Here is a 13,126-nt window from a genome sequence, read left to right as displayed (position 1 = left end):
CGCGTGCATTCGCCAGACAGACAAAGACATAGAGACAGAAAGCTAGAAATCACCCCCCAGAGGGGATGGTCATGCCGCAATCCCTTCTCCTCCATTCTCCTCTGGGATCTTGGGCACGCACACACACGCGCCCGGCGTGAGCTTTAAGCCACCGGGTCCGGGATGCTAACCGTGGTCGACTACGTGGGAGTCCAGCGACATAGCCATTATGCTAACTGCTGGTTCCCCAAAATACATGTTTTTTAAAACTCAGTTGAAAAACCTTTACCCTCATCTTAATTAAATGTATTGATGAAATCGATTTTTTAAAAGATTTATTTATTTAATTGTATTTGTTATTAATATTTTATTTATATTTTTGGGGGGAGAGGTTTTTGCTATAGCATGTGTGCGCTCACCAGAAAGACATAGACAGAGAGATAGAAAGCTATAAATCACCCCCTCAGGGGGGATGGCCACGCCGCAATCCCTTCTCCTCCATTCTCATCTCCGGATCTTGGGCACGCACGCACATGCACCTGGCATGAGTTTAAGCTACCAGGTCTGGGACTTGAACCGTGGTCGGCTTCATGGGAGTCCAGCGACATAGCCATTACCCTAACTGCTGATCTCTGTTGTTATTATTTTAAAATTTGACCAGACAGAAACAGAAAGGGAAAGCAAGCTACCAGGTCCAGGACTCGACCTGTGGTCAGCCATGGAATCCAGCACCTCTATCTACCATGCCACCTGTCAGCCCTGAATTAGATGTTTATTAAATTCCTCCAAATAGAAAGTTATTAAATCCTTCCTAAAATTATCTTTTTAAGCATGACTAATATTTATTGAATAAGTATATACCCTTTGTTCTACATGAATTATTATTTTTGTTCTTTAACATTGTGGAATAGGTACTGTTACCATTCCCATTTAGAGAAAAGAAACCAAGGCACAGAAAGGTTAAATAACTTGCTTATGCTCTTGTGAGGATAACAGCAGCCAAGATTTGAAATAAGCCATTTGATTTGAACTACACTCTTTTTTTTAAAAAAAAAAAAATTATTTAATTTTATTTATTCATTCATTTATTTTAATTTGACCAGAGAGAGATACACAGAGAGAGAGAGGGAAAGTGAGAAAGCAAGCCATCAGGTCTGGTATTTGAACCTTAGTCAACCATGTGGGAGTGTCCAGTGCCCTAACCACCACGCCACCTGCTGGTCCCTGAACTACACTCTTAATCTCTGTTCTGTATTGCTGAACACTGCCATTGCTTTATATACCACACTTTTGAAAACATAGCTATTACCAAAATAATAGGATATTTGATTTGAAAAGTCTTAAGATTAATTACGTATTAATTGTACAGGTCTATAGAATCATATTGTTGAATTGTAGTTTCCTCATGTGTCAAATTAGATTATTGCTGTTGTTACATAGCTCTCTTTATTTCCTTTATTCTTTTTGGGTTCTTGGAAATACAATAATTATAAATTTTGGATATCTTAGAGATCATCTTTTCCAAAGTAGCTTACTGCCTTCTCCAGGCTGCATCAATCTTGACCGTGTCACTCATTAATATATAAAGGCTATTTCTTTGAGTCAGCATTAAAACTGAGAGTAAAAAGACAGACATTTTACTTATTTTGTATTTTAGAGAGATTTTTGCTGTAGGGCGCATATGTTCACTGGAGAGACAAAAAGCGAGAAATCATCCCCCACGAGGGGGATGGCCATGCCTCAATCCCTTCTTCTCCAATCTCCCTTTGGGATTTTGTGGCACATATGCATCCGATGTCAGTTTCAAGCAACTGAGTCCTGGATTTGAAGCACAGTTGACTCTGTTGGAGCCCGGCAACTCAACCATTAACACCATCTGCTGGTTCCCAAGACAATTATTTTAAATGCCTCTACATAACCTTTGTGCAACTGGCATTCTTGAGGAGGAGGTTCATTTTTTATTAAGAACAGTCTTTGGGTATTATTTCTTATGGAGTGTAATGGATTCTGGTAATTATTAATAAATAGAAGAAGTATAACAAGTGGACTCTTACTTGGAAGGACCAGTATTTCACTTGTTGAGGAATTTTACAGTATAAAGGAACAATTAAATGTTTGGCACTTAAATGTTCTTAATATTTTGAATTTTAGGTTGCCTATAATGGTGATCCTGAAGGTGCCCTTATTCAATTTGCAACATATGAAGAAGCAAAGAAAGCAATATCAAGTACAGAAGCAGTGTTAAATAATCGCTTTATTAAGGTTTATTGGCACAGAGAAGGAAGCACCCAACAGTTACAAACTGTTTCTCCAAAGGTAAGAGGGAAATTTGTGTGAACTTAAATGTTTTAGTTAGAATGTTTTTTACATAATATTTTAAGAGCAGAGGCATTGAAATCTGTAGACTTGAGTTCAGATGCTGGTTTTGTTGTGTATACTGTTAACTTTTATAGACTTGAGGAAGTTATGTAACTTTTCTTATCTGAACTTTAATTGTGATTGTGAAGTTAATCCTTAATTTAGAGATTTATAAGATGATCTGTGCAAAGCATAAAGAACAGCCCCTGGCAGATAGGAGAGAAGTCAGTATTGCTTGTAGATGTATATCAACAGTTTTATTTAGAGATAGTGAGGGGGGATTTGATTTTTTAATTTTTACTTCATAAATAAGTTACTTTATGCCTAGCAAAGATCTATATACATGCGTGAAAGAAATTGCAAGGTGGTTAGGTTTGATTCTAAGTTGGTGTTTTAAAACTTCCTCTGCATGGGCAGTTTAGTAACAGAATAATAGCAAAGGTTATTCTCTATGCTCCTGAACTAATCGGCTTGTTTAAAATTTTTTCTCTCGTTCTGAGGTAATGCAGCCTTTAGTGCAGCAGCCGATTTTACCTGTTGTGAAGCAGTCAGTCAAAGAACGTTTGGGTCCAGTACCTTCAAATACTGTTGAACCTGCAGAAGCGCAGAGTGCTAGTTCAGATCTTCCTCAGGTAAATGAGAAGTCTCTTACCTTGTGCCGGTGATGAAATAGGTTCTCAGTAAATTAGTTTCCCTTGGTGATTTGAGTCAATTTTATAAATTTTGCACAGAAATATGTTAAGTCTTTACATATCTGAACCCTACGTTTAAGTTTCTTTTTTTAACCACTACCATAAATTTTCCATCTCTACTTTTTCTATAGTATTTGAATCTTAATTTCTCTCCTGTTAATATTTACTAATAAAGATTTCTCTTTCACTTTGTGGAGGAGATCTATTTGAGCAAAACTACCTGATGTTCATTAAACTAAATCATTTTTTTCATCATCTTTTTATGTACTTAGAATTCTGTTCTAGAGATAATTGTGCAGTAGATTGAACTAAAAGTTTTTGGAAGATAGGTTTAAGCCATCAGATTAAATACACTTGATAGTATACTATGTACAGTACTTAGGCAGCTCTCTCAGAACTTTGAATCATTTATTTCTGACTCCAGGTTCTCTTCTACATGTGTCATTTCCTTCCCACGTTCTTCTACACTTGAGTGGCAGTTTCTTGTTTCTGCACTTGTAGTCTCTGAAACGTAGCTTTCCTTTGTATCCAGATGTTTCAGCGTTTGCTGTGTAAAATAGTTAGAATGTAGTATCCTACTTAGCTAATTAATGATGCCACTTTATTAAAATAGTCTTCCTAGAAAATTCCTGAAGAATAAGATTCATATTATGTAAGAACTTACAGAACATAAATTGGTAAATTATTTATTTTAAAAAATTACCAATCCTAGTATTCTAAATCATCACCAAATATTGTGTATTTGAATACAAAACATAGTTTAGGAAAGAAAGGCACTTGTTTTTGCATTTTAGAAACAGGCATATATTTTAATTACTGAAACCTGGTATTTAAAATGTTTAGACTTTTTTGGTTATTAACAGAGGCTTCTGGAAAATTTATAATTCTGTATCAGTGAAAGGGACTTTGCAGCCACCTGACTTAGACCTTTTATGTCATACATCACAATTTTTTATGACTGCATAATTTTACATACTGTTTATTATTTTCTGTACTCATTTTCTGTCTTTTCTCTCTTTAAAAAAAGCACAGGTTTTTGTGATTGGGTTCAGTATACTTATAGACTCAGTATATATTAATAGAATCAAAATGTTCAGAATCCCAACAGACTTATGTATGTTTTGGGAAACACTGAATATGTCCATTTTAATTTTTTTAGAATGTAACTAAGTTATCTGTGAAGGACAGGTTGGGTTTTGTATCAAAGCCATCTGTTTCAGCAACTGAAAAGGTAAGAAGAATAGCATGATGTGTTTGTCTTGGCTTCATAAATGTTTTCAGGTGGCATCTTAATTTTTAATTTTTTTCATAGTTCCAATCTCTTGCTTCTTAATAGTATCCCTTTCTCCTGTTCCTACCTGTTTGCTTTCCATTTGCTGAAAAAGAGAAATATTTGCCTATCTTTTTTACTTCTTTGCATCAGCATTTTAATACTTGCTTCTATATTTTCATGTGCTCCATTTTTTTTTTTTTTCTGTTTACTTCTTTTGGCGATATTGTTTATTTTAATTTGACAATTCTGGCAGCCTAAAGAAAGGGCCATGAATTAGGAATTTTACCTGAGTTAGAGCCCTGGGCTCTTCACTTACTAACTGCATGATGTTGGGCAGTGCTGTTAACCTTTCTGAAAATCTTTTTATTCATCAGTAAAATGGTGATGGTAATATTTGTCTTGCTCTTTGGGTTTTGTGAGGTTTAAGTAAAATCAATTATTTGAGAATATTTTGTAAACTGGAAAGGATGATTATAAATGTTTTATTTATTACTAACAGCTATTGATTGATGTAACCTTCTAATACGTTTAGTCATTTCTTTTTTAAAAATAAGAGGCTAAAGACTACTTTCAAAACCATTTATAGATCTGTCTTATAATTCTGTATGGATATGTTATTTTTTTCTGGTTAGGTATGAGCAAGTAGTCTGATCTTTAGTCTTATTCGAAGTATGTGAACTCACAGGATATTAGAATTAGGTTAATCTTTCTCACTTCTATATATACCCCTTAAAGGGAGCTAGTGCTCAAACAGTTTTATGTTTTGGTCTGTACAGTGTGAGTTACTAAGGCAGAACTATCTGGGTCTCCTAGTTCTAGTCCATGGTTCTTTCCATTCTGAAAATTACAAAAGAAATTGACTTCATAGGTAGATAGCATCAAGAGAGACGGCTAACCTGCTATCTTCACTGTTCTTCAGTATATTATTTTCCTTATTTATTGTATTAAACTTTGACAGTTCTATGTATTTGAATCTAAATCTCATTCTGTCTATCAGACTTTCTTACAGGGCTTCTTAGCAGTATTTCAGGCATAATATGCCTAAAGTGAATGTAGTATTTCCCACATAAATTAATGTCTCCTCCTCACCCCGAGCTCTGGAAGTGACACTACTGTTTTCTAAGCTGCATGATCTAAGAGTCTTGCAGTCATTTGCCTATGTTTGTAGTTCACTTCTCTTTCTCTACTACTTCAGTTCCCTGGCCTCTGGATGCAGTATCTTCACTGGCATTCAAGAATTCCCCTCCTCTACTTTCCGCTACTACCATCCTGTTCTCAGACTTATTTTAATGTGAATTCTTTATGTAGACTTTGTATTTTTCAATGACATTCCTTTGTTTAATTCACAGGTCAATGATACCTCCATTATTTCTGTTTCTTTTACTTTTGCTCTAGTCTTTTTACCCTAGGGAGTACTTTTCTGTTTATTGTCCTTTGGCCTTTTCTACCTTTTTTTCTTTCCCCCTCTTTTTGGCAGTGATTTTCCTAGAGTGCATTTCACTGCTAACTAAATTCTGGTCATTCTTTAAAGATTGAAAAATCTCACCAGTATCTCACATAAAACACTAAATTTTTCCATATGATGCCCCTCTTTCCTCAGAATTACTGTGTGGCTTAGTTTATGCTGCTAAACTTAGCAGTATTAAATATTTACCATAAGTTTATTTTCCTCAGTAACAAGTAATTCAGGGATTAGAAACAAAAATCAGTAAAAACCAGATTGCTATACTCATTGTACCACTGAGCATTATCTTACCTGATTATGTGTAGGATCTATTTATATCAAGTTTTTTGAGTCTGAAATTGAAGTTGGTACTAATTATAACTTTTATAATATTTTTATAGTATGTTTTGGTACTGTTTTTATTATTTTTAAAAGGCATTTTGTATAGCTTTAGAATAAAATAGGAACTTGAGAATTTATAGTACAGGATCATGTTTCTTGTCTGAAATCCCTTAGTCTAGACATATTTCAAGTTTCCGACTTTTTCAGATTTCGGACTGTTTGTATATACGTGATTAGATATCTTGGAACATGAAATGCATGTGTTTCATTTATACTTTATCCTGAAGATAATTTTATACGATGTTTTTACTGCAGCATTTTGATTGCAACCTATCACATGAGGTCAGATGTGTAATTTTCCACTTATGGTATCGTGTCAATGCTCAAGAAGTTTTGGATTTTGGAACACTTTGGATTTTAGCTTTTAGATTAGGGATTCTCACCTGTATAACCTTAATAATATATAACCATTATGTATGTTAACAAATATACTTATATAATAACCATTAATGAAATTTGTGAAAAATCACTTATGATAGCAGGGAGGCAGGCTAATTTATAGAACTCTAAATAAATTTATGAAGAATTTCCTAAGGAAAACAATTATTTATAAGTTTATATCTTCTAGTCAGTTTTAGTGAACTTATTTAATGGTAACATTTTATTTTTACCTATTCTTTGTTGTTTCTGTTCTTTTATGCATGAGGGATTTTGCTGGAATGTGTTTGAGGACAGTAATGTAGAAAAGTCTTAGGAAGGTGAGGTCTTTAAAAACTTAAGGAAAAAAATACGTATTATGAAAAAGTATGGATTTCACAATGTCTTCTTGCAGCAAAATAAACTTATACTTTAATTACAATTTTCCACAAACCTTTTGAAGTCCCCTTTACAGCAGAATGTTTCCTGTCACCAAATATTACTTAAAAGCTTTTTTTTTTTTTCTAATTGAAGGCTAGGGACAGCGTAAAGCTAATATCTGCACAATATTCTATGTCATCCTTAAATAAGTAAAATTGTATACCCTTCTAATCGATACTACCCAGTAAATCCTTTAGTGATTATTCTTTATCCTATGATTCTTACTTTGTGAGAGTGATGGAGGAAACTTAAAGCCTAATTAATGATGCTAAACATTATGATAATGCAGTAGGTATTAAATAGATATTATTTGTGTAGATTTGATCATTAAAATGATTCTGAGTACCTCTGCTTACTACAGAAATTTAAAAATACTGTCCTACTACTTAGGTTTTTAAAAGAAAATGTAGACAATTAAAATTATATTTCTAGAGTTCTTTGAAATGTTAAGGTAAACAGAATTATCAGTTGAATATTTACTTTTTTGCTTTTAGTTTTTTGAAATAGGATGTGTGTGCTCGCTTGAGAGAGACAGAGAGGGGATTTCGGACTGTTTGTATATACGTGATTAGATATCTTGGAACATGAAATGCATGTGTTTCATTTATACTTTATCCTGAAGATAATTTTATACGATGTTTTTACTGCAGCATTTTGATTGCAACCTATCACATGAGGTCAGATGTGTAATTTTCCACTTATGGTATCGTGTCAATGCTCAAGAAGTTTTGGATTTTGGAACACTTTGGATTTTAGCTTTTAGATTAGGGATTCTCACCTGTATAACCTTAATAATATATAACCATTATGTATGTTAACAAATATACTTATATAATAACCATTAATGAAATTTGTGAAAAATCACTTATGATAGCAGGGAGGCAGGCTAATTTATAGAACTCTAAATAAATTTATGAAGAATTTCCTAAGGAAAACAATTATTTATAAGTTTATATCTTCTAGTCAGTTTTAGTGAACTTATTTAATGGTAACATTTTATTTTTACCTATTCTTTGTTGTTTCTGTTCTTTTATGCATGAGGGATTTTGCTGGAATGTGTTTGAGGACAGTAATGTAGAAAAGTCTTAGGAAGGTGAGGTCTTTAAAAACTTAAGGAAAAAAATACGTATTATGAAAAAGTATGGATTTCACAATGTCTTCTTGCAGCAAAATAAACTTATACTTTAATTACAATTTTCCACAAACCTTTTGAAGTCCCCTTTACAGCAGAATGTTTCCTGTCACCAAATATTACTTAAAAGCTTTTTTTTTTTTTCTAATTGAAGGCTAGGGACAGCGTAAAGCTAATATCTGCACAATATTCTATGTCATCCTTAAATAAGTAAAATTGTATACCCTTCTAATCGATACTACCCAGTAAATCCTTTAGTGATTATTCTTTATCCTATGATTCTTACTTTGTGAGAGTGATGGAGGAAACTTAAAGCCTAATTAATGATGCTAAACATTATGATAATGCAGTAGGTATTAAATAGATATTATTTGTGTAGATTTGATCATTAAAATGATTCTGAGTACCTCTGCTTACTACAGAAATTTAAAAATACTGTCCTACTACTTAGGTTTTTAAAAGAAAATGTAGACAATTAAAATTATATTTCTAGAGTTCTTTGAAATGTTAAGGTAAACAGAATTATCAGTTGAATATTTACTTTTTTGCTTTTAGTTTTTTGAAATAGGATGTGTGTGCTCGCTTGAGAGAGACAGAGAGGGGGAAAGTGAGAAATCACCCCCCTAGGGGATGGCCATGCCACAATTGGGCATGCATGTACATGTGCATAGTGTGTTTTTCAAGCTGCTGAGTTCGGGACTTGAACCGCAGAATCAGCCATGGGATCTAGCTTCTCAACCACCATCTGTTGGCCTGAATATTTAATGTTTTTATATCTGTCATTTAGTTTTAGATACCAAATTTATGATGGAGAATCTTATTATTCATTACTACTATTTCCTTGTAATCTAAAAGTATATCTATATTTCTTTTTATAATAATGTTAACATCTGTACCATCGAACTTTTAAGAGAAAAATTGGTATGATTCAAAGAACATTGCTGTCTTGTAGAAACTTCATCTGTTTAGCAGCTGCCATTGTGTACGAGACTTGAACACATCTTTCTCTGTTTCTTTAACTATAAAATGGAGTTGTTTTGGTAATCCTTTGGTTGTTGAAATTTGGATTAGTTATATAAAGATTTGGGGGGTTATGATAATTTTCTCTACTTTTATAACTTTATTTACTTTTTAATTTTTATTTTGAAAGTATTTACTTTGCTGAATTTCCTGGGAACTATAAGCTATTGTAGCAAAAATTGGTTACTGATTGTACATGTATTTTTCTTTGATTTTTATGGAGACATTTCTCTGTGAAATCATTAATCCCTTTGTTTCTTTCAATCCTTTTTTCTATTCCATGTACATGGAATCTAAAAAGTTGAATTCCTAGAAGGAGGGAGTAGAAAGGTGGTTGCCAAGGGTTGGGACTGGGAAAGCTGGGGAGATGTTGGTCAAAGGATACAGAATTTCAGTTGCATAGGAGATTACATTCAAGAGATCTATTGTACAGCTTGTTGACTATAGCTAGTAACAGTGTATTGTATTCTTGAAAATTGCTAAGAGAGTAGATTTTTTCATGTTGTTACCTTTAAGGAAAAAGTATGTGAAGTAATGTAGATGTTAATTAATTCACTTCAGCCATTCCACAAATGGAATAAGTGTGTAAAATTTTTGTTTGTTAATTAAAATAAGTTAAAAGATTTTAAAAATAATTGAGAAAAAGATATGATAGACCAATGGATAAAAAAAAAGTGCCTAGTACTTCTTTTTCTTTCTTTTTTTAAATGTTTTTTTTATAGGGCACTTAAGCTTACTGAAGACAGAGACTGACAGACAGACAGTGAGAGGGAAAATGAGAAGTCACTCCCCTGGGGGATGGGCCGCACTTCAATCCCTTCTTCCATTTTCTTCTTGTGATTTTGGGTGTGCACCCACATGCACCTGGCGTGATTTTCAAGCTACTGGGTCCAGAACTCAAACCACTGTCAGCCATATGGTAGTCCAGCTACCATACCACCTACTGGCCTCATCTAGTACTCTTAAAAGGGAAAAACTGATTACTCTAAAAATATTTTATCAATTTAACTTTAAAATCTATTTTCCTCACCAGAACTCCCAATTAGTTAGATTTTAAATAGAGTGCACATCTGTATGTTGTTTAAAAGAATATCTTAGAGGCCAGCAGGTGGTTAAGGCACTGAACTCTCACATGGCCAACTTCAGTTACATTCCCAAACCCGGGGGCTTGCTTTCTCTGTCTCTGTCTCTGTCTCTCTCTCTCTCTGTCTTTCTCTAGTCAAATTAAAAAATATAAAATAAAATATGGGGACCAGCAGATGGCATAATAGTTACATTATTGGACTCCCACGTAGTCAACTGTGGCTCAAATGCCAGACCCAGCTGCTTAAAACTCACACCAGGCACGTGTTTGTGCATGTGTGCATGCCCAAAATCCTGAGAGAACAGAGGAGAAGGGATTGCAGTGTGGTCATTCTACCCACCACCCCCAGGAGTGATTTCTTGCTTTCTATCTCCCTGTCTCTCTCTTGTTTCTTCAGCGAGCACACATGCCCTATAGCAAAAATCTCTCTATAAAAAAACTATGATTAATAAAATTAAAATAAAAAAAGAGAATATCATAAATAGTGGGGCCAGCTGGTAGAGTGGTGGTTTAGGTGCTGGACATTCCTACATGGTGCACCACAGTTTTAGTCCTTGACCTGGTGGCTTGGTTTATTACTTTCCTTCTCTCTGTGTGTCTTTCTCTGGTCAGATTAAAATAAATGAATGAATAAATAAAATTAAATAAATAATTCTTTGAATAAAAATAATGATAGTTAATGAAATTAAGTTAAAAAAAGAATATCATAAATGGTCATTTATATTTCCTGAACAGATGAATTATCTAATACAGAAATTGACCATACAGTAATTATGTTAATAAGCTTTCTACGCACTTAATTCCTGAGATAACTGCCTTTTTATTGCACTAAAATAATGTATTTCTGTTTTAAGTTTCTGATATTGCTACTTACTGTGAATGTGGCTGTTAAGCATCATAACCATATATCTTTTGTATTTAGTTCCAGTTTGGGCATTGGTTACTAAAAGTGAAACTTTACTTTCATGATGAAAGATTAGAAAGTGGTCTTCAGGTTGCTACTTTTCTTATATACCCATATGCTAACAATTTCAGGTTTCATTCTCTGCTCAGGATTTTTGGGTGTGCATGTACATGTGCCTGGTGTGTCTTTCAAACCATTGGGTCCTGGACTGAAATTACCTGATTGGCATGTACGATCTAGCTGCCTTAACCTCTGTACCATCTGCTGGACCTCAGTAGGATTTTTTAAAAACTTTTTTAGGTCATGGACTCCTTTAAAAGCTTTTAGAAGTATTTTTTTTTTTCTTCTGGAAAATTAGTGTTCAAACATAGGGTTTCGTGTTTAGTTTTTTATAGCACTTGTCAGTCTTCCTGAAGAAATCCCTAGGTGCTTTCCTAAGAACTGTAACTAACCATTTCATGGAACTTAATGAACTACATGTTTTGCTTTCAAAGTATGAAGAAGGTAGACAAAAACCACTTTTTAAAAATTGACCTTTGTGTAGAAAAAGTTTTCCATTGTACTTTAATCATTTTCGTTTAGCCTAGTGAAAAAATTCTTATTCAATATTTTCTCTGTGCCGTGGCATTGTTCTAGGTACAGGAGATGTAACAAAACCCCACCACCACCAAAAAAATTAATGTCCTAGTGGAATGAATTTTTGGGGTTCAGAAGGACTGTAGATACCATAACTCAAACTTCTTTATTATACACATGAGCAAACTAAGGCCCCAAAAGGTGCTTGATTTTACTTATGGGATTATAACTAGTTGGTAGCAAGACTAAGGTCCTGGAAAATTCACAAAGAGGGAAAAAACAGGGTCTTAAGGTCCTGGAAAATTCACAAAGAGGGAAAAAACAGGGTCTTAACTTAAGACCCTGTTTTTTTATTTAAAGCTAATACTAGTTTATATATATCTGTTAGCACTTTTACCTAATAACTGAAGTGATAAAATTTCATGTAAGAACTTGGGTAGTAGAGAGAAACAATTAGGGCTTTGTGGAAGTCTTGATTGTGTTACGCTGAACCTGAGCTGGGTTTAAGGTGTAGGATCACTTCGGAGCGTTGCTAGTGAAAGAATGGAGAATGAATCAATAAGGTTTATTTCAAAGCTGCACATTGTAAATAATCATGTTAAATTGAGCAATAGTATGCAATTTCTTCCTGTGCCATACTCTTTTGTGTAAGTTTTTGCTGTAGTCACAAGGAATAGAAGTACATGCATTCAGCAACTAATAGTTCCTCAGTGACTTAGTAATAGCAATGTTTTTTTCTTGAGCTGTTTTTGTATGTCTGCCTTTTTTGTCTATAAGTATATAGTGCTAATTTAAGTTTTTGTCATGTTAGGCCTTATTCTGCATTTATAGTTTTGTAGCTTAGTTATTTTAAGGACATAATGCATTTAATTCATTGTGCTAAATTTTAATGGAGTGCTTTAAAGTTGAGACTTCTAGGAAGAAAGATAGGAAGTCATGAATAGTTTATATATATATTTCTATTGGTAGGTATTGTCTACATCTACTGGCCTAACAAAAACGGTGTATAATCCAGCTGCTTTGAAGGCTGCACAAAAAACCTTACTTGTTTCCACCTCTGCAGTTGATAATAATGAAGCACAGAAAAAAAAACAGGTAAGTATAGCTAGTATAATGCACAAAATTTGACATAGGAAAACTTTTCTTCGTGTATGCATTTTTTCAGTACCTATCACGGAATAAGGGCTAAAGACCAAAATGTGGATGTTGGCTGCTACTGAACTTTTATTTTCCAAGTGTGGCAGTAAATACTAATTTTTTTTTTTTTTTTTTTTTTTAGAATGAGAGGTTACTCTGATTGATCTTTGAAATTTCCATGTATATTTAGGTTTTATGGGACAAAATTTTATAGTAATTTTCGTTGGCCAGGTTTCTGCATTTATAATAATTTTTCTCTTGAATAATATTGTTTATTCTTAGTAATATTCTAATGATATTTCTGATGTCTGACTTTAGGAGGCACTA

The 13,126-nt window shown here is 33.6% G+C and overlaps 1 protein-coding gene across 1 annotated transcript in view; it reads left to right on the top strand.

Annotated features, from left to right (window-relative positions):
- Positions 1 to 13,126, top strand: part of RBM26 (RNA binding motif protein 26) — a 105,093-nt gene that overhangs the window by 59,904 nt on the left and 32,063 nt on the right. The window contains exons 12-15 of the mRNA XM_027768932.1: positions 2,131 to 2,295; positions 2,838 to 2,969; positions 4,189 to 4,260; positions 12,632 to 12,757. Coding sequence (XP_027624733.1) covers positions 2,131 to 2,295; positions 2,838 to 2,969; positions 4,189 to 4,260; positions 12,632 to 12,757 — 495 coding nt within the window. The remainder of the gene's footprint in view (positions 1 to 2,130; positions 2,296 to 2,837; positions 2,970 to 4,188; positions 4,261 to 12,631; positions 12,758 to 13,126) is intronic.

This window comes from Tupaia chinensis, unplaced genomic scaffold, assembly GCF_000334495.1.
Source record: "Tupaia chinensis unplaced genomic scaffold, TupChi_1.0 Scaffold148049_1, whole genome shotgun sequence".
In the NCBI taxonomy this organism is placed as follows: domain Eukaryota; kingdom Metazoa; phylum Chordata; class Mammalia; order Scandentia; family Tupaiidae; genus Tupaia; species Tupaia belangeri.
This window is presented reverse-complemented; position numbering and strand designations above follow the sequence as displayed.